This window comes from Pelobates fuscus, chromosome 1 (genome assembly GCF_036172605.1).
Source record: "Pelobates fuscus isolate aPelFus1 chromosome 1, aPelFus1.pri, whole genome shotgun sequence".
Classification (NCBI taxonomy): domain Eukaryota; kingdom Metazoa; phylum Chordata; class Amphibia; order Anura; family Pelobatidae; genus Pelobates; species Pelobates fuscus.
Genome location: NC_086317.1, coordinates 72,565,680 through 72,587,692, shown reverse-complemented (window position 1 = coordinate 72,587,692; position 22,013 = coordinate 72,565,680). Strand labels below are relative to the sequence as shown.

General features: G+C 41.8%; 1 protein-coding gene across 2 annotated transcripts in view; it reads left to right on the top strand.

The window, feature by feature from the left end:
- The window catches only part of LOC134587501 (uncharacterized), a 35,419-nt gene that overhangs the window by 5,382 nt on the left and 8,024 nt on the right, over window positions 1-22,013 (top strand). For both annotated transcript variants that reach the window (XM_063443924.1, XM_063443915.1), the window contains exons 2-3: window positions 237-529; window positions 20,656-20,993. In XM_063443924.1, the coding sequence (XP_063299994.1) occupies window positions 257-529; window positions 20,656-20,993 (611 nt within the window). In that variant the 5' untranslated portion in view covers window positions 237-256. The remainder of the gene's footprint in view (window positions 1-236; window positions 530-20,655; window positions 20,994-22,013) is intronic.

The following is a 22,013-nucleotide window of genomic DNA, read 5'->3' as shown; positions in this document are numbered from 1 at the left end:
AAGAAAACAACTTTGCATTGAGTCTGGTTTAATATGAGAAAAAAAATAATAATCTGCATTTTGAAATACTCTGTTATGATCTAGAAAATGTGGTTCATGACAGGCCAACTTTAAAGCTTTTATGGAGGCACAGCATTTTGCCCTGTAATCCCCATCATCACATGTGTTTAATTTGTAGATAGATATGTCATTTATTTCACTCTTGCTCAATTTATTTCACTCTTGTTGTATTGCAGGGCTTTCTAGAAGTGCAGATATGTCGACCATTTTGCAAAATGTTGGCTGGAGAAACCACAGTCTGCTGGAGAATTTAGAGGACAGCCCTCAGCCAGACAAATTTAGGAAGATACCCTCCTCAAGCTCGCTTAACACATTGCGAATGTCCTTGAGGAAGAGGATGCCCTTAAAGCAGGTCGATGTCAACCTAAATGCCATGCCAGATTGGGACAGTGTGACGGGAAAAAGCAAACGGCACCGCATGCAGGCTGTGACTTCTACAGCAATGAACATGTTTGGAGCTGTATCTCAGGTAATTAATTGGGGGTCTCTACAGAGAACGGAGGAGACCAGAGTTATTGAGCAAACTCTATTGTGAGAAACGACTGTGATGCATAGAATAATGGATCAGTATGTGGAAATGTAGAAATGGTCAGAAAGAGAGAAAATTAAATGTAGCTCTGAAACAGGAAAATACATACACTGCTCTTAGGAGGGGGAGGGATACATTTAGCTTACAGGAATGGAGAACAGAGAAAGTGTGGTGGCATTGTGTGCATCTGTGGACCTCTAGATCACAGATGCCCAAATAGCAGTTCAGGATTTGGGGATTACCCCAAAGACTAAAAACACCTTAGACTCTTCACCTATTATTATCGGCCGATTTTCAGGAATATCGGTATCGGCCGATTTTCAGGAATATCGGTATCGGCCAATATAGATACCGATATTGCCGATAATTCATAACAGGACCGCCAGGCCTATTACAAGCCCGGCGGTCCTGGCGGGCCCACAGCAAGCTGTTACTTACCTTCCCAGCAGCTCTCTTCAGCTCCCTGTGTAAATCTCGCAAGTCCCGCAGCCGGGTTACCATGGCAACGCTCCGCGCGGCACGCATACTGCGAGATTTACACAGGGGAGCTTCTGGGAAGGTAAGTAACAGCTTGCTGCAGGCCCCCACTGCACAGTACATGCCACTGGACCACCAGGGATTGCCATAGCTCCCCTCCCTAGCCAGGTAACAAGCAGGGAGCGGGGACAAAAAAAAATAAAACATATAAATATTAAAAATAAAATTAACACTCTGCATTCATTATATACACACACTACACAAATACACACTGCATTCACTACACAAACACACACAGCTCCCCTGTCTAAACACACTGCATCCACTACATGTGACATGTATATTTTGTGCATTTACCTTAAGAAATAGTTTATTTTTTCAAAATGGTAAATGCACAGTATATAGGCTACCGGCCTGAAAATTCACAGATTATCGGTATTGGCTATACAAATTCAATATCGGTCGATCCCTAGTGTTTGGTGACTATGGCATTTTTTGTTTGTGGTGTTTTTTTATTATTATGATTATTATTATTTCTAGAGGCCTCCAGGTTCCACATGGCTACAGTTTTCCATAAGCTTTAAAAATGAGGTGTTTAAACTTTTGAACTCTACCTTTTGTGCTAACCATCAGGGAATGTGATGATTTATATGACTTTCTCATTCTTCTTCAGAGCTGTAACACTGAGCATCTAAACTTTGTGCTGCTTACACAAAGGGATTTGTATATTGCATTGTAGGAAATAACCAGTGAGCTGTGCAGGCTTTTCAGCAGCATCCAGATGGAAGATATTATGAAGACTGGCTTTTTAGTTGCTTTAACAGGTTTTTGATAGCTCTGGAAATTGTGATCAATAGTGCCAACAGAGTGTAGATGAAAACCTGCAAATCATTAGCTGAGACAGTCTTTATGCAACAATATTTAATATTCTGTGCAGGTTCAGGTAATCGTGGTGTGAAAGGGTAGGAACCAGCTGTGGGCTGCAGATATCTCCTAGAGAAATGCAAAGAATTTATTGTGAGTGGCTAATACATAGGAATGCACCTTTATGTCCATTTCTCGGACATCTGCGAAAAATAAAAATGTGGCATATAAAAATTGTACGCTGTGATAAAAGCATAAACAGCATACCATGTATCTCACATTTGGAGTTGAACACGGTTTTGTAATGCATTATAGAGAGAATGCATTGAAAAAAAAAATCAAAACAAACACGCTTGAATTTCCATAGAGAACCCATAGGTTATAAAAAGTGCAGTTTTCACTTGTTTCTTTTTTCTTTTTTTTTTATGCAAAAAAAATATATATATATTTTTATATATATATATATATCCTGTCTTACTGTGTTTTACACCCCACCTCCTATAGAATTTAAGCTTGATTGAGCAGGTCCTCTTCAACCTATTGTTCCCGTAAGTTTATTTGTAATTGTCCTATTTAGTTAAATCCCCTCTCATAATATTGTAAAGCGCTACGGAATCTGTTGGCGCTATATAAATGGCAATAATAATAATAATACATATACATATATTTCTCATACATGTTTACTCTAATTATAAACATCACTTGTAATGAAAAATGATAATTAAATATTTCCAGTCCAGTTCTGATGCTCACACTCCCGTTGAGGCCGGGACAGGGGTCATGATAGGCTCTCTGACTGGTCTGCGACTATGCAGCCCAATGCATTGCAAACTGTGATGCACTGTGTGTTCTGACATCTTTCTATCGTGGCCAGCATTACACTTTTCAGCAAAATGAGCGGGCCAGCCCGGCTATCTTTCGCTTCTTACATGCATCAATCAGCCTTGGGCACACCGACTCACTGGTTGTTCTTCCTTGCACTATGCTTTATAAATACTAACTGCCGCATGCCAGGAGCACCACACAGAGATGGAGATGCTCTGACCCTGTTGTCTCGCTATCACAATTTGGCCCTTGTCAAAGTAAGTCCCAATTCAGGAAATGACTGTTCATTTGCTGCCTAATATATCCCAGCCATTGTAATTATATATTCAATGTTATGGCTGATCAGTGAGTATTCTGACTGGATAAAAGTACCATGCAGCCCCAACTAGAATACATCTCACTGTTTAAAGATCTACCCCAAACAAGAACTTGCATGCAATTAATTATGCATTTTTTTCAAGTAACATCTGCTGTTACCTCCTGGCTTGGATATCATAGTGTTGCCAAACCCAAGAGGCAGCAATTGCCCAGAACCCCTGCCTTGCAAAGACCTTTCTTTGAGCTGCATTGGCAAGTCTGTGATTGGACAGTAACAGACTGTCTGGGCGGGGTTAGAAGGGGAGGTCTTCCAAAGGCAGCAGAGCAGAGAAATTCTGTTTTTTGCAAGTTGCAAATGATGTACCCTCAATTAAAAAAAGAAAAAAAAGCGTAATTAAATGCACGCAAGCTTTCATTTGGGGTTTATCTACCAAACAGTGATTTTTATCTTGTATTTGGGCAGAGAAATAGCTAAGTATGTATCAGTGCACTTTTTTTAATATTAAAAGGACACTGTAGGTACCCAGACCACTTCATCTCATTGGGTGCCCTAAACCTGTAATCTGAAAATTGTAGTGTCACAGAAGCTGCAATGTTTATATTGCAGGGCTAAGACAAGACTTCCTCTAGTGACTGTCTTATCAGACTCTTCTTCCTGCTGTTTCATGTTGTTTAACATCGTGAAACGATGCTGGACGGCCTCATAATGTGCATGAGGACATCCAGCGTCTTCAAATTCCCCATAGGAAAGCATTGATCAAATGCTTTCCCATGGGGATGGCCTAATGCGCTTGCTGCACATGTGAATTAGGTTCCACCTCGGAGCTGATGTTGGAGGAGATGGAGCCAGCACAAGGAACTTCAGAGCTGAAATAAGTTGAGTTTTTCAAACGGTTTAATAGTTTAAAAGCATCAATACCCTTTTAATCAATTCCAGATAGTTTGAAGAGCTTGGCTTTGTGACATGTTATGTGCAGGCTTGGATTGTTTTCATGGGATAGTGGCGCGGAAATGTAAAGCATTCATGGAATGTGACCGTTATTTTGATAAGAGATTTGCAGGAATATTTTTGTCTTAAGGAGTAGGCTATAAGAGGCTGGAAATCTAAGAGAAATCACTTCAGCCAATTGGTCTGAAGTGATTTGAAAGTGCCAGTAGGTATTTACCTCAAACACTTTAACATTTTTCTCTATAAAGATATATATATATATATATATATATATATATATATATATATATATATATATATTCTATTTTTATGAAAAACATGTGTAGACTATGTTGAATTTTCAAAGCAATTAGCTGAAATACAACAGAAAATGTATGGACTACTTTTTTCCCCACGTCAGACAAACATGCTTATGCAAGATGATCTGTTGAGGATCATGTGATCTGCATATGCAACTGTAATTTTGGGCACCTGGCAGCTAATACTGCATTGAGCTTCAGACAGATCCGTAATGAAATGTAGTCTCCTCCAAAATGCCACAAAAGAAGTGAATGTGTCACCTTGTGGAGGGTGTATTTGCAGTTCTGCTTTAAATAATAGTAATGAAAACTACCTACTTAAAGAAACACTATAGGGTCAGGAACACAAACATGTATTCCTGACCCTATAGTGTTAAAAACATATTAGCTGCCTAACCCCCTTAAAAAAGTAGAAATCTCAACTTTTTTTTTTTCTGGCACTGGTTCCACCCTCTTGGCTGAAATAATCAGAATTGATCATCTCAGCCAATCCAATGCTTTTCCATAGGTTATTGCGCATGCACGGAAAAAGGATGCCCTGGCCGATCAGCATCTCCATGGGGAAAGTTCAACGCCTTCATGCATAGTGTGGAGACGCTGAACGTCCGTGCTGCTAACCGTGTAGCACTGCCCAAGAAAGCATCTATAGTGGCCGCCTGAGTGACTGACACTGGAGATGTCACTAGGCATCATTGTAAACAGTGCCTTTTCTCTGAAAGGCAATGTTTACATGAAAATGCCTGCAGGGACGCAATGTACTCAGCAGAACTAAAGTGTCCCTTTAAGGATAGGATTTAGAATTGAAAAGTAAAGTATTGTGAGAACCTTTAAAATGCTAAAGGCACATTTTGATTGGAGTACAGTGAGATGTCACTAGGCATCATTGTAAACAGTGCCTTTTCTCTGAAAGGCAATGTTTACATGAAAATGCCTGCAGGGACGCAATGTACTCAGCAGAACTAAAGTGTCCCTTTAAGGATAGGATTTAGAATTGAAAAGTAAAGTATTGTGAGAACCTTTAAAATGCTAAAGGCACATTTTGAAAGTGAGAAGTATGGGATAAGGCACATGGCAAATGATTTAGGTAAACTAGAAAAATGGTCAGAGTTTTGGCAACTGAGATTTAATGTGGATAAGTGCAAGATAATGCATCTTGGACGTAAAAACCCAAGAGCAGAGTACAGAATATTTGATAGAGTCCTAACCTCAACATCTGAGGAAAGGGAGTTAGGGGTAATTATTTCTGATAACTTAAAGGTAGGCAGACAATGTAATAGAGCCAGGGCCGCCACCAGAAATTTTGGGGCCCCTAACTGAGCTCATGGTCTGGGCCCCTGGAGGCCCGCCTCCAAAACGGCCCACAGAGACCGCCTCCAAATCCCGCCCACAGGAATACACACACAGACACACACATTCACTGATACAAAAGGATACAGATACACACACACACACACACACACAGATAGATACATACTAACAGACACATATTCTGATACGCATATAGGCATACATACTGACACTAAATATACAAAGTGTTATAAGGCGCTTAAAATAGTAAAAATTAAAGTGCTCTCAGTTATAGCAGCTTTCACACAAAAATAGGAACTCTCTCTATTCCTATTACATCAAATACAAGAAAAACACTATTTAACAGACAAGTGCCAAATTAGTGAAGGTGTGTAGCGCTGAAAGGTAGATTACTTACTCCCAAATTGTTGGGGATATAATAGTGTGCAAATGGCTGTAGAAAAAAAGGGAAAAGTATATAGTGCAACACTGTTAAATTAAAGTGGAAATATATATTCCAAATGGAAGCACTCATGTGGTCTAGAGCCTATTGTGGATTGGCTCTAATCACTTGCGCCGTTGTGCACTTAAGGTGGCACACACCTTATAGATCCACGTGTAAGATGTTCCTCAGAAACATGTAAAACAAAGAGGTAGGGGGGGAGACAGGGAAAATTGCCCTGGTGCGGAAATCCTTAATCAGGTGAGGTATAGTGCAAACACATATAGATGGCTTCTCACCTTAAAAAGAGCCTATCACTTGGCTCTAAGTGTGTGAGTAGATGAGTCCAGTTCTAGGGTGACTCTACCCTTCTTTGAGCAGGATAAATGGTCCACCAATGTGTAGATTCAATAAAATTTATATTTATTCTATTAGTAAAAAACTTCTATAAAATAAGTTACAATAAAATAAGTTACAATAAAGTAAGTTACAATACATACACAGTGGTGGTGAGTCCAAAGGACTCACCACCACTGTGTATGTATTGTAACTTACTTTATTGTAACTTATTTTATTGTAACTTATTTTATAGAAGTTTTTTACTAATAGAATAAATATAAATTTTATTGAATCTACACATTGGTGGACCATTTATCCTGCTCAAAGAAGGGTAGAGTCACCCCAGAACTGGACTCATCTACTCACACACTTAGAGCCAAGTGATAGGCTTTTTTTAAGGTGAAAAGCCATCTATATGTGTTTGCACTATACCTCACCTGATTAAGGATTTCCGCACCAGGGCAATTTTCCCTGTCTCCCCCCCTACCTCTTTGTTTTACATGTTTCTGAGGAACATCTTACACGTGGACCTATAAGGTGTGTGCCACCTTAAGTGCACAACGGCGCAAGTGATTAGAGCCAATCCACAATAGGCTCTAGACCACGTGAGTGCTTCCATTTGGAATATATATTTCCACTTTAATTTAACAGTGTTGCACTATATACTTTTCCCTTTTTTTTCTACAGCCATTTGCACACTATTATATCCCCAACAATTTGGGAGTAAGTAATCTACCTTTCAGCGCTACACACCTTCACTAATTTGGCACTTGTCTGTTAAATAGTGTTTTTCATACATACTGACACACACATACTGAGACATACACACATATACAGACACACAGGCGTACATAGTGACAGACACATACTAACATACATACAGACACACATGCATAAGGACATACAGACACAGACACATTCATAATGACATACAGGCAGACATTCATACTGGCATACATACATTCATACAGACAGACATACACACATTCATAATGACATGCAGACATACATACAATGACATTCATACACACATAATGACATGCATACAGACATGCAGACGGACAGATATCCGGACAGATATCCGGACAGATATCCGGACATACACACACACACGCAGCTCATTTTCCAGCCACCGTCCTGTTTCTTACCTTGTCTTTGCAGGAGGGTGGCTGGGGATGATGGGACTGGTAGTCAGCACAGCTCTCCCTCTTGACTGGCGCGCGCTCCTCCCGCGAGGAGTGAGCTGGGAGGAAGTGATCACTTCCTCCCAGCAGAACTTGCGCTGCGGCAGCATTTTTATTTATTTTTTTAAAGGGGCCCGGTTGCGCTATACCACGGTCGCAGCGCTCACCGGGCCCCTGAAGATATGGGACCCATCGGGTGACCCTAAGTGCGTGGGCCACCCGATGTGCCCCATCAGCGTGCGGGCCCCCGTGCAACCGTTAAGGTTGTACGCCCCCTGATGGCGGCTCTGAATAGAGCAGCAGGAAATGCTAGCAGAATGCTTGGTTGTATAGGGAGAGGTATTGGCAGTAGAAAGATGGAAGTGTTCATGCCATTGTACAGAGCACTGGTGAGACCTCACTTGGAGCATTGTACGCAATACTGGAGACCGTATCTCCAGAAGGATATTGATACTTTGGAAAGAGTTCAGAGAAGGGCTACTAAACTGCTTCATGGATTTCAGGATAAAACTTGCAAGAAAGTTAAAGGATCTTAACATGTATAGCTTGGAGGAAGATGAGACAGGGGGGATATGATAGGAAGGGAATTAATACAGTAATAGAGGAGACTATATTTAAAAGAAGAAAACCAGAGGATATAGTCTTAAATTAGAGGGGCATATGATTAAAAATATCAGGAAGTATTACTTTACTGAGAGGGTAGTGGATGCATGGAATAGCCTTCCACCTGAAGTGGTAGAGGTTAACACAGTGAAGGAGTTTAAGCATGCGTGGGATAGGCATAAGGCTATCCTAGACTTAAGATAAGGCCAAAGGCTAGGGACTAATGAAAGTATTTGGAAAATTGGGCAGACTATTGGGCCAAATAGATCTTATCTGCTGTCATATTCTATGTTTCTATGTCAAATTCTGTCCTAATCTCTATGAAATCTCGTAACTATAGAATACATAACAAGATGATTGAACAGTCTTTGTTTTGTTAGCAATATGTACTTTGACAGTGGTGAGGAGTTACTGCTTATTGCAAAACGAATTGCAGTGTGGAGTACAGATTTGGAGGCAGATCATGTAACCTATGTATTATAAACATGCCACATGCTCACGCGTTACATGAAAGATGCTAATGGTTTGCATCCCATATATTCTAATGATATATTATAATACATAATTGTACATATGAAAACATAACTGTGTTTTTTTCAAATATTCTATTCCTATTGGTTTATGTTTACCTATAAGGAATCACAAGAAAGCCCTCTGTGTCCTATAAAAACAAGTGGTATGTATAGCTGAAGAAGTGTGTTGAACCTGTATATTTTATATGGCCTTTTCTATATCATATTATAAGACTCTTTTATCATATGTTGAAACTTTGAAATTATGTGGCCATCAAATCACAAGCACAGAACACTCTTCCAATTTGTGATAGTTGAATTTGTCCCTTTTTGTTCTCCTTTAAAATAAATCTTGCTTAAGGGTATTGCATGAGCTTTGAGCCCCAAGTGGGTTCCTAAAAATCATTGTATTTTAGCCCAATTTCATAGTTAGCTTCAAGTCCCCTGTGATACTGAAATAAAAATAACACCCCTAATAATATAATTTGTGACAGTGCCACTTTAATGTAAAACCAAAACCAGGATGCACACCAGCGCTACTGAAAATATAATCAATACTTTATTTACACAATAGTAGAATAATAAACAGAAAGCAAAATACACAGTGTAAGGCTGGAATCTATACATCAATATGCCACAATATTACCATCAATAGCCTACCAGGGCAGGACACAAATCCTCTAACCCCCAACGTTTCGGTACTCCAAAGGATCACTTTCTCAAAGGAACATTATACTTTAATATACCATATTTGAAATCAATGCAACATGGTTTGGGGTTAATTCAGCAAGTGTGGATTTATAAATCTATTTTCGTGTAATACTCTGCCTTCGAACACATTGTGATTTATAGGACTGTGTTTAGTGTTGGACTTAGGCTGGGTTTAGGAGGGGTTTAAAGGGACGCTGTAACTGCTTCATCCTGTTGAAGTGGCTATTGTCTGTAGTCCCTTGGTGCCATCCTTCCGTTCAATCTTTAACCATTTTTAATGCTATATGAGAGTTCCCAGCAGCCCATCATCTCTGTGCTGCTTGAGCTAACGAGGAAGCATTAGTCTGAGCAGCAATTGGCAGCTGTTATTGGCTTTCAGTCTATCACATTGCTCATTCAGGTATGAATCTGTATTTGTAGAAGTAGGAAGAGTGTAATTTCTGCCTTAGCCACACCTCCAGGGAGGGTGGGGCTAATGGGAAGCTAGGGTCCCTCATTTATTGGTAAACTGCTTGCAAATGGTTTTCCACTGAATGAAAGGACAGCACCAGGGGACTCCAGGCAGTATAACCAATTCAATAAGATGATATAGTTCTAGTGCCTATAGTGCCCCTTTAAGTCAATATATGTTAGAGGAGACAATATTTTATTTATACTTTTTTTTTCTTTTCTATAAAATATCAACATAGCGCTTACATTCTGCATACAATTAATCAGTTGTGCCTTTATAATATGTCTGCCATATTCTTTAAAAACCTTACCAAATAACTTTGTTGAGCATCTTTTGAGGGTACATTGTTTTTAAAGTTGTCTGTCAATATGTATTAATAGAAGGATGTGTGATAAATTATTTTATATATGCGATTTGTAAGGGAGCAATTGTCCAATGGAAGCCTGTGCCGCTAAACCTTCGAATGGTTGTTTCTTTTTTTTTACTTTTTAAATTCTTTATTTTTGCACACGATAGGTAAGGCAAGAATAATACAACTTGAAGGCTTGCGCAGAAGCCAATAGCCAATACTTCAACCTCGTACACACAATCATTGACAGTAGACGATAGCACAAGCCACTTTATAAATTCTGGAAAAACTTATCCCCTATCGAGGATTTTATGGTTTCTTAAAATTCCACGCTTAGCACTCGATGGGCATAGCCAGAGCAATATAACTGTGAGGCTTTCGCAGACACCAAAATACCCGGGCTCCGGTTTGGAAATACAAATACTGACAGCAGCCCACTTGCCAAGCCTCGCTATAATTTCTACATTTCTTGCCCCCTACCGTGGATTTTGTAATTTTATTCAGGCACTATATCTTAAGTAGGAGCCCTAGTCATATTAATGCTAGAGTTAACTTTAGGCATCCTCAATTCTCCATCAGCATACTCCTGCCTGTGAGAGAAAAAATAAAAACAAACGCATGAAATGAGACAATAAGAAATATCGAAGAGGAAAAGAGCAAGATGTAAAAAATGAAGAAGTATAAGAAGAGAAAAAGAAAAGAGTTAGCGAGGAAGAAGGGAGAAAAGAAGAAAAGAGAGGAGCAAAAAAGTGGAAGGGCGAAGGGTGAGGGAGGCGAGCGAAGCTAATGAGGTCTCCCCCGGTACTGGACCACTCGGTACTATATCCTGGCCCTCACAATACGTCCATCTCCTCAGTCGCCACTGGAGCCCATTATGCTAGAGTCCCATGGTTCCCAAATCCTCTGGAAATTGGCGGTTGTCCCCCCTCAACCTAGCAGTCAGGTCGTCCATAATTCTGCTGTCCCTTATCCTAGAAATCACCCCCTGGATCTCTGGGCCTCCAGGTGAGAGCCATGCCGCGGCGATGACTCTGCGTGCACTCAAAGTTATTACCCGTACCAATTTCTGTTCTCGTCTCGTCCATCCCTCAATAGATCTGTTTAACAAATATATCCACGGGTCCATAACTAGGAGCTTGCTAAACGTCTGCTGGATTAGGTCTTCAACAGACTTCCAAAATCCGTGTATTTTCAGGCATTCCCACCACATGTGGAGGTATGTGCCTCGGAGTCCGCATCCCCTCCAGCAGTCATCCGTATCTATTTTACTAATTTTGTGTAAAGTTACCGGAGTGGTATACCACCTAAGCATGGTTTTCCATGCCTGCTCCTGTTGCGTGACGCAGATGGACGCACTTTTGGTTGCTTCCCAAATCTCCTGCCACTCAATTCCCTCCAGTTCCTCCCCCAGGTCCGACTCCCACCTATCAATGTACTTCAATCTACCCCATTCCTTAGTCTCCGTGCTAAGATGAGCATAGAGAAGTGTAATCAATCCTTTAGGGGTAGTACCATCTCTACAGAGCTTCTCATAGAAAGTAAACGGACTCTGGGCTGCTGCTCTAACCCGGGGTTTTCTAGCGAAGTCCCTGATCTGTACATATCTGAAAAAGTCAGCTGGGGTCAGGTGGTTGTTACGTTGGAGATCTTCGAATGGTATGATTTACTTGTCTTTATACAGCTGGTACAAGCGTTGTAGCCCAGCCTTTTCAATATTTCGGAAGTTCCTAGGGGCCATTCCAGGCGGAAACTCTCTATTTCTGAGTATCGGAGCCATAGGGGAGGGAGAGGAGGCGAGTCTAAATTTATCGCAGTTCGCATCCCACAACCGAATAGAATTAAGTATAGCCGGGCATGTCGCCCTTATCATGGGCCTATGTACTTTTGGGACCCACACCGTAAATTGGGGGACGTCTAGACCCACTAGCAATGATTCAATCTCAACCCATCTCCGTTCCCCAACAGGGGAATGCCACATGACTACCTGAGACAGTTGGGCCGCCAAATAGTAATAATAGAGGTTTGGTAGTCCCAAACCTCCTCTATCCTTCCGCCTATAAAGGACTTGTCTGGCTATTCTATGCCTTTTATTGTGCCACACAAAGTCGCAGATCGCCCTCTGTAACGGAACCAATTGAGATTTCGTGACCCGTACAGGGAGAGCCTGGAATAAGAACAGCAGGCGCGGGAGAATATTCATTTTCACCGAATGAATACGTCCCAGCCATGAGATAGGCTTGTCCGACCATTTTTCCAGGTCTCCTATCAGGGTCCTGAACATGGGGTCGTAGTTGCTAGAGTATAGTTGACCTGGATCCGCCGTCAGGCGGACTCCCAGGTATTTGAAGGAGTTCGGTTCTAGCCTTAGAAGGTGTGTTGCCCGTATCAAAGCCTCCTCGGCCGCAGTCAATCCTATGGGCATCGCACTTGATTTCTGTATATTTGCCTTGTAACCAGATAGGCCCCCGTATTCTCGTATGACTCCCTGTAATGCCGCTAGTGACTCGATTGGATTCGTCAGGGTAAGGAGGACGTCGTCCGCATAAGCAGCGACCGTGAATTCTTCTCCCCCCACCCTGACTCCGCCAATGTTTGGGTGTCTGCGTATCGCCTGAAGTAGGGGTTCTAGAGCCAGGACAAAGAGAAGGGGGGATAGAGGGCACCCCTGTCTGGTTCCATTATGCAGTCTGAAGGGAGTCAGGGGGGCACCCGTTATTTGTATCTGTGCCCTGACATCATGATACATTGCCTTCGTTACTTGCATAAACTCTTCCGGAATCCCTAGGTGTGTCAATACCGAGAACAAGAAGTTCCACCGAACCCTATCGAAGGCCTTCTCTGCATCAATCGAAACCACTAGGGAAGGTGTTCCAGTTGCCACTTGCTTCCAGATTAGATCGGAAGTCCTTCTGGTGTTTTCGAACAGTTGCCGACCTTGGATGAACCCGACTTGATCGGCATGGATAAGTGAAGTCAGGAGCGGATTCAGTCTGTCCGCCTGTATTTTGGCCAATATCTTTAGGTCCTGGTTAATCAATGAGATAGGCCTGTAGTTTTCGGGTTGGAGTACGTCCTTCTCCGGTTTGGGCAACAGTATTATCGTAGCCAATGCCATCCAACCTTCCCCCTTGCCTTAAGTAGTTGAATAATGTCACTAGTCGGGGCGTAAGCTCTTCCCGAAAAGTTTTATAATACGTCCCATCGAATCCGTCTGGGCCTGGTGCCTTGTTACCTTTTAGACTTGATATTGCTTTGTCAACTTCTTCTACGCTAATTACTGCAGCCAGACTTTCCGCTGGCTCCCCAGTCAGTTTGTTCATTCCTAGACCTTCAAGGTATCGCGAGATGTCATCTTCCCCTTGTCTCTCCTGAACTGACCCGTCCGGTGTGTGATTGTACAGTTGCCTGTAGAAGTCCTCAAATACCTTTGCAATATCAGCCGGTTTCGTTTTTGTTGTGCCATCCGGATGCCTGATGGCCATAATGGGGGGTCTGCTTTGCCTGGGCCGCAACGTCCTAGCCAGGAGTGTGTCCATTTTGTTTGCCTTATCAAAATATGTACGCCTGGACGTCATGGCTCGAGCCGCGTCATCAAGCAGAAGAGTACGTATGTTCCTACGAACCGCCTCTAGACGGCCGAGTATCTCATTGTCCGAGGCAGATTGGTGTTTTTGTTCAAGGTTCCGCAGCTGTTTTAACAAGGTCTCCAGTTGTTGGTGCTTCAGTTTCTTCTTCCTCGTGGCCAATTTGATCAAGTTCCCCCGTATGACCGCCTTATGCGCTGCCCACACTGTGCTAATGCTTACGTCCGGGGTAGTGTTCTCATCAAAGTAATTTGTTATAGCCGTTCGAACGTCTTCCATTATCGTAGTATCCCGCAACAACGACGCATTCAGCCTCCAGTTCCAAGGGCTCGTTACGCATAAATTACCAAGTATGATAGAAGCATCCGCATGGTCAGACCAGGATATGTTCCCAACCTTTGATCCCACTATCCTGGGTGTGCCTGTCGCGTTAACCAAGAAGAAGTCAATCCTGGAGTAAGTTCTATGGGGGGCCGAGTAAAACGTATACTCCCGTTCCAGCGGATGTTGTGCCCTCCAAACATCAATCAATCCTGTGCCCGCCATAAATGCCTTCAGCAGGCGGTCCTGTCCCCCCCTCCCCTGCGATCTCGGGCCTCCATCCCTCGAGCTCCTATCAATCGCCGGACATGGGGCGGCATTAAAGTCTCCCCCCATAAGGATCATACCATGTGGCAATGCGGCAATCTTACCTTGCAGCATAGTCCAAAATCCAGCATCTGGCTGATTCGGGGCATATATATTAATCAAATGGATGTTGTGGGAATGTAAGGTCCCTGAGACAATAATGTATCGTCCCTCTAGGTCCACATCCTGGGCAAGCACCTGGAAGGGGCACGTACGTCGAATAATTATGGCCACCCCATTCCGTTTACGGTGAGATCTAGCTTCAAATGAACCCGTATATATATGATCTCTTAAGCTGAAAGTAGCTTGTTTGGGGAGGTGGGTCTCTTGTAAGTACGCTATGTCCGAGTCCATCCTTTTCAAGGCCCGAAACATGAGACGTCTCTTTTTAGGGGCATTAAGGCCCTTAACATTCAAAGTGGTAAGCTTAATCTCCATCCCGAAACATAGTGAACTCCGCTAATACAGCTGCGCCCTTGTCTGTACTAATATTCGCTATTCGAGCGTCCGAACCCCCTACCAGGGCTAGTAACTCGCCCGCCCCCCCCTGAGCCCTACAGAAGGAGGATACAGAAGGTAAAGGGAAAGAGGGAGAGAGAAAAAGAAGAGAAAAGAAAAACAGAAAGATCATCCGGACACCGTCCGATATGATGAGAAAAAACAAACGAAAAAATCTGGTCTTATAAAATGCCAGAAAATTATGGGTAGCGTGTGCCCACTTCCCCCTCACGATCAACGTGTGAAGGGAACTGAGGATCCCTAGAGTCCCGCCTCCCACGCGCCCTGCAAATCGTATAGTGACCTCCAGTTCCATTGCGATACTTCCCTATATCTAACCCTGTTCCTCATCCCAGTGCAAACCCCTCCATTATCCTCCCTACAGTGTTCCAGGGATGCATACTTAGGGTCTCCTCCCTTTACCTACCCCCGTCCATCAATGAAGATTCACATCCTGTCCCCCGTGTAGGCCCTACCTACCCCCCAAGGGCCTCTGATGAGACACCTACCTAGCTCAAAACCAATGGGGACTCATCAAAACACTCCCGCCTCCCTCCTTATCTGCGCCTAAAGGGGCGGTGCGCCTCCGCGTCAATCGGTGAACATCCCCGCTCCAATTCTGAAAGGGAGTTGGGCCCAGGTGTATAAAAAGTGAGGGGAGTCTGTCCAAGTGTCGTGGTGACAGGCGGGGTCAGGCACTAAGGATTTAACTAAAAAGCCCCAATATGACCCTTAGGCCAACTATTAATCCCCCCCTCCAAAACCTTGGGGCTTCGCCGCTCTCCCCCTATCGGTACTGGCAGGGGCTACAAAAGCAAAATTTAAGGTCTTTAATCATGCAGAGCTGCCTAACATGCCCCGTTGCTACCCCACCCTTCGTAGGCTGTGTCAGAACATTACTCTCAAGTTGTACACGCATATACATAATACATAGATAGAACAACACAAAACAAATCATACCATACATAATACATCGAGAACCAGGATGAACAGTACATTTCCTCAACCATTAATCTCTTGATCCCTCCTGCGAAGGAGATCCCACATCTCTCAAAGGGCACCAGGAAAACACACCACTATGACCTTAGCTATTTGGGTATACAACTTGGGGTGTTTGGTTCCGGAATACCCTAACCTGTTGCGTCCTGATTAATGGAATCAAGTAGCAATTGGGAACATTTCAAGCAAGTAATTGGCCTGTATACCTATTGGTATTGTGGTGTGAATATATAGGTTATTCGCCTTCGTATATTATTATTTGGGACCTGGTCCCCTCGCTATATGTTATGGTTTTCATCTTATATACTTTTTTTTTTTTTATATATATTTTTTTTTTTTTTGGTTTTTTAAATTTTATGTATGGTATTATTATTGTTTTGTTTTTTTTTCCCCTTAATAGCCCGTTAACATATATCTCCCCATCCCACCCCCTATATAATGATGGCTCTGCGGGGTAGGCCGGTAGGGTAGTTGCGGAGGTGTTACTTTAGCAAAATCACAGGGGACCACAAGACGCCCACCGCAACACCTGCGAAGGGCGGCCCGTCGAATGGTTGTTTCTAAATATAGTCTTTGTCTACAGAAATGGCTCCAGTGTTCTTGTGTTTATGGTAGCTCACTTTTAGTGATAACCTGTTTGAGATAATGTAATGTTTTAGTGGTTACTTAATATCACAAATGGAGTGATGACCCCTTCAGGGGCTGAAGAAGATTTTTGATCTTGCATTCAGCGCATACAAAGGAATGAAATGACAGCTGATAATGGAGGTTACCCATCAAAATGACAAGATAAGGAAACCATCTCCAGGATTTTAAGAGCAAAAGAATGCTACTGGGACAGTTTTTTGTTTTTTTTCTCTGTTATAAATTCGTTTTACTAGTTCTAATGGTTTGCATTTTACTATTCAGCCATTTATATCCAAACATTTAAAGAAAGGAAAAAGAAAAAAAAAACTTGCTTGGTTTATTGAGGTCTTAAGAGCAACTGTCATTCTACATGGTGTTACCGAGAAGTGGATCTACCTGTTGCTAAAATAATCAGAACTAACCATCAATTACAGTATTAATGTAATTTAATGCATTGTTTCCTGTGGTTTTTCCTAGTATTACGGGGAAGATAATCCCAGTATACTGTAATTTTTTATAGTAAACGTCATTAAAGAGACACTGTAGGCACCTAGACCACTTCAGCTCATTGAAGTGGTCTGGGTGGCAACTCCCATCACCCTTAACCCTGCAAGTGTAATTATTGCATGGCACCCTTATATTTAAACGCAGCAAGAGCTCCCAACTACAACCCTGGCACACCAAGCTGACCCGATACCTCCATAAATGTTCCAGACCTGCAGAATGCTGCTGGAGAAAGTCTCACTCTGCACCTGACTTCCTCCACCATAACTGTATGCTGCACTCCTACAGTTTGTAAAAAAAAAAAGAGAGAGAGGTTGCGCCAACGGCAAAAGTAGGTTCTTAGAAATAAATCTTAAAAAGAGTCCAATATTGATGTCAAATTCAAAGCACAAATAATACCAAAAAGAGTACTAGTTCAAGTCTTGCCAGGGAGATAGCCAGCAGTCTTATGGGGGGAATGTTCACTGTAGAAGTCCGATGGAAACAACTTGAGGGATACGTATGGGGAAACAGAGAAAGGGTGATAGTAGTGCAATAAATCCAATACAAATGTAGTCTTAAGGCAACAGAGTCTAATATAGTCCTACTCACGTTTAATAGAGCAATAAACCAGCTCTAGTGTGAATGGCATACAGCGGTACAATCCCCACTTATAGGCTACGTGATGAGATGTAAATTGCTGAATTTTGTAGACCATAAAAGGGTAAAATGAGGAGACAACTAATAGTGCTCACTGTATAAAAATATACAATAGGAGTATATATATATCAAAGTGTGTACTCACATTTGATTGAGCAGACAGACTACTCAATGAATCAGGATTTCTTTGGAGTAATACTCAACTGGAATAATAAAATCCGGATACCAAGCAGTGACAGTAAAAAAATTTAAATAGTAGCAAATAGTGATAATGTAAAATGGCACAATACGTGTAGTTAAAAGTAGCCAACGTACCTTTATTAAATACAATATTAAAATATCCACACTGCGTTTCACCTATAGAGGTTTTCTCTATTCTTGCTGTGTACTGGAAGTTTCATAAACTTTTAAACCATCATTTCCAGTACACTTTTAGCATTTCAAAAGGTTTGTGTGTATGCGTGTGTCCTGAATGGATATTTGGAGATGTGAGCTCTTAAAGTATTTACAGTAATAATGCTTTAGTGGGCACATGAAAGAGAAGGAATTGTACAAATTGCTGCTCAAGTCAGTCAAGCAAAGCACAGAGGTGGGATTATGGTATCTGTCTTTGCGGTATAAGTAATAAAAAAAAATCTCTTCACTGCGCTACAAAAGGAATTGCTTGATTTTGAAACTCATTATATTTTTGTATTATGCAAACTACATGAAATGCCGTTTCCAACCTCCTGAAATATCCTCATTTAACAGGAAGCCATGGTCTGCTGCACGTAATTGCAAAACTTAATCCCATCCTACAGCATTAGCTAATAATAGACTGAAAATTGAATAGAAGTAACAAAAATGTACTGAATCAGTAGCTGCCACTCAATATATTCCAATATTTACAGGTAAATCTGGTAACTCCTCATTTTTATTAGGGAGTTAAAAGTAGAATTAAAGGGTTGCTATAATCCTTTTTGGGAGACTGGGGGAGGGTGACAGTCTCCCCCCTCCTCAATTTTTTGTAAAACCTGAAAGAAAGAAAAAAGGTTCCCTGCTTTTCTCCTCCGATGCCACTGGGGCAGTGCCGAGATCCAATCATAGGCTACTAATAGAGAAGCCTGTGACTGGACCATATCGCTGTCTCAGATCGCATGTGTGCTGGTTGGGAAAAGGGAGTTTTTTTTAATTCGTTTTTTTTTTTATTTATAATTCTTTATTTTTTCCATCTTGGTAGACATAGTGAGAGCTCGTTAGCATATTAGCTTGTGCAAAAGCCAAGTAACATGTCATGCATTTGAACATTGTTATATAATAAACAACCATAGACATTGCACATTCATTGTAAGTCACATCTTCGTCACCGTCCACCAAGGAGTTTTGAATTAACTCTGAACAAACCCTAACTTGTGTCCCGTTCTATTTCCAACACGTTTCTTCACTAATGCTGACTTGGGGTTTGCCTTCTTCTCTATACCACCTTTTAACCCCTTAAGGACCAAACTTCTGGAATAAAAGGGAATCATGACATGTCACACATGTCATGTGTCCTTAAGGGGTTAAAGATTCATTCATGTTTGGTGTGGTGTTGTGTTACTCTTTGGTGGGTATAGTTGCGTGACCAGGTATCTACATGGTACATTTAAGTATACGTATACGTTTGTGTAATGTGACTCGCACAGTGTTATTGTCTTTGTCACTAGCCTACATATATTGTTGTTGGCGACACAATTTGACATTTACACAGTAACCGGTTAAAGAAAAGAGGGGGGAGTAACGGATAGGGAGGGGAGGGAAGGGGGAGGGGATCCTCAAGCGGAGATCGGAGTTTCGTCTGGTTTAGACTGGCTTACACTCTGGGTAGGCCAGGAATGGTAATGCCTCCTGTTCTAGTCTCAGTCTTCTCTATCATTTAATTATTATTTTTAAACCACCAATGTGGAACAAAGGGAGCGCAATGTGGGCAGGAGGAGGGGGGAGCTAGCTTTTCATGTCTGCCCACTGACAACACATGTAACTTATGCACAGAATTGACCTTGGCAGCCCGGAAAAAATAATTCTGAGCTGCCCAAGTTATGTGTGCTTGGGGTGCAACTTGCCCCTGGCACATATTGCCAATATCTCTGGATTGGCAGTGTTTCAAGATGAAGCACTGAACATCCAGGCTCCTGCCATCCAATACTACTTCGATCACTGAAGTGGTCATTGTGAGTAAAGTAACCCTTTAATATTTTGAGTGAGGAATACGGTGAATTTAAGCGTATAAAGTGTGATATTTTTCTTTTGAGATTTCAAGGGATAGATCAAGCTTAACCTAATGAGTTTCTTTTAATTTATTTTAAATTAATTTTAGTGCATAGATAAAAATATACAAAAAAACTAAACAAAATAATAATGCTTGTATTATAGCTTGCTGAATTTTCTGCAATTCTCAAAGCCACATAGTCTCTAGTGAGCATTTGCTAAAGGAGGAGAGAGGCTCAAATTAGTCACTATACTCCCTTAACTTTCTGTAGCCTGTAACCTAACAAATCAGCAGTGCCTTATAGGAACTGCATCTTGGGAAATGTATAGCACTACATTTGGAAGTGATAAAGGAAGCACAGCAGGTTGAGATGAAGGATTAGAATGGATAGGATTATGGAGAAAAACTAATTATAGGATTATGGAGAAAAACTAATTATTTCTTTAAAAAATAAGATTCATTTAAAAAAAAAAAAAAAATGTAAACTAACCACTCAGTTCCCCTAATGTGTTTTGGACTGCTCTATAAGGATGCTTGTGGGAAAACCTTAATAGATCGATCTATATACTGATAATTCTGTTAACTTTTTTTTTTCCTTCTTGAAATTTTATTTCAATTTTTTTTTTTTTTTTTTTTTAAATAACGAAGGAATGAAGCTGCTTTTGGCACCGAGATGGATTTAGACACTTATTGTGAACTTATTAGATATTTTAAATGTGTAGCAATAATTAATATATATTTCCTGTTTCAGAAATTAAAGAAACCGTGCAAAAACCAGACTGCCTATTTGTTGGCTTCTCCAGGCGAAGTTAAAAATTCCAAAAGAAAAGCCAAATCTCCTGAAAACGGTGGTAAACGTACCACACCAAGAACAACCAAGTGGCGTCCGCTAGAAGATGCCAGCCCCAGAACTTGTTCCACCCTGAAATCCAAGAAAAGCACCACACCACGATCCAGCAGGGCTTCAAGCTCCCAGTGGAAATGTTTTTCTAGCTTGGTTAGGAAAGACGAACTAAATCTGAGAAGGTCTGTGAGAGCTGCATCCTTAAAGAGCCCGTATTCCTCACCTGCAACTCAAATGAGGAGAAGGTAAGATTTGTTTATTGGTGTTGGCATATCCGTCTCCAAGGCCCTTACGCCATCCAGTTTTTTTTAAATTGACTTAAAAGGACTCTCCGAGCACCATCGCAATTTCATTGGAATGATGCTGGCTTACCATAGGGGTTAAACCGCTCATGACAGTTTAACACCAAAGTCCCTTTGCCAGTACAATATAACTCTGCCCCCCTCCACCATGCGCTTTCTGAAAATCAATATAACGGAAACCTTCCCCTGCCATGGCAGTCCAAGGCTTCTATTATGAAGATTTTCAGAAAACATGTATTGGAAAGGGCAGAACAATAGAACACTCTGTGGAGCCTGAAAGGTAAGTCGGCGCAAGGGACCTCTTGGCACCGTAAGAATTTAATTTAGATAAAGTTGCTATGGTGCCAGGAGCGTTTATTTAATGAGCACCAATTTTTTGCAATGGGTATATCATAAACGTTTGTACATCCTATTTTTTTTAATTAGATTTTTCTAAATTCTTTATTTTCAAGTTTTACGACTGTTAATGTGGAGTACAGAATATAGAAAAGGGGAGGGGTACAAGTACAAACCAGTTAGTCGAGTGAGTTAACATTTGCCATTTCAGAATTGGGATTATAGAAACTGGAATAGCAGTGGTTCGAGTGCCAGATTTTGTTGGCGGTAGTCTCTTTTGCTGACGTTGGCTTTTGGTCATAGAGTCGTCAAGCTGGTGGAATGTTGTTCAGTGTCAATGAATATAGGCTAGTGCCTTGTACGTCTGGGGGGTTATAGAGGCGGGTGGGGAAATTGGAAGAAGGGGGGGTTGCGTTCCCAGTCGTGGTTCGGGCAAGGTCCCTGTAGTCCCCGTAGGGCCAGTTCCTTGCGGTGTGGTTCGGGGTTGGTTGCGGTGGATGGGTCATGAGCCGTTTATTTCAGTGATCTGTGGTGGTAGCTCCTGGCCAGGGGCTTTTTCCAGGTGTTGTGGGGCCCTGTGGTGAGAGTCAGGGGGTGAGGGGTGTGGGGGTTTTGGCCCCTCGTAGG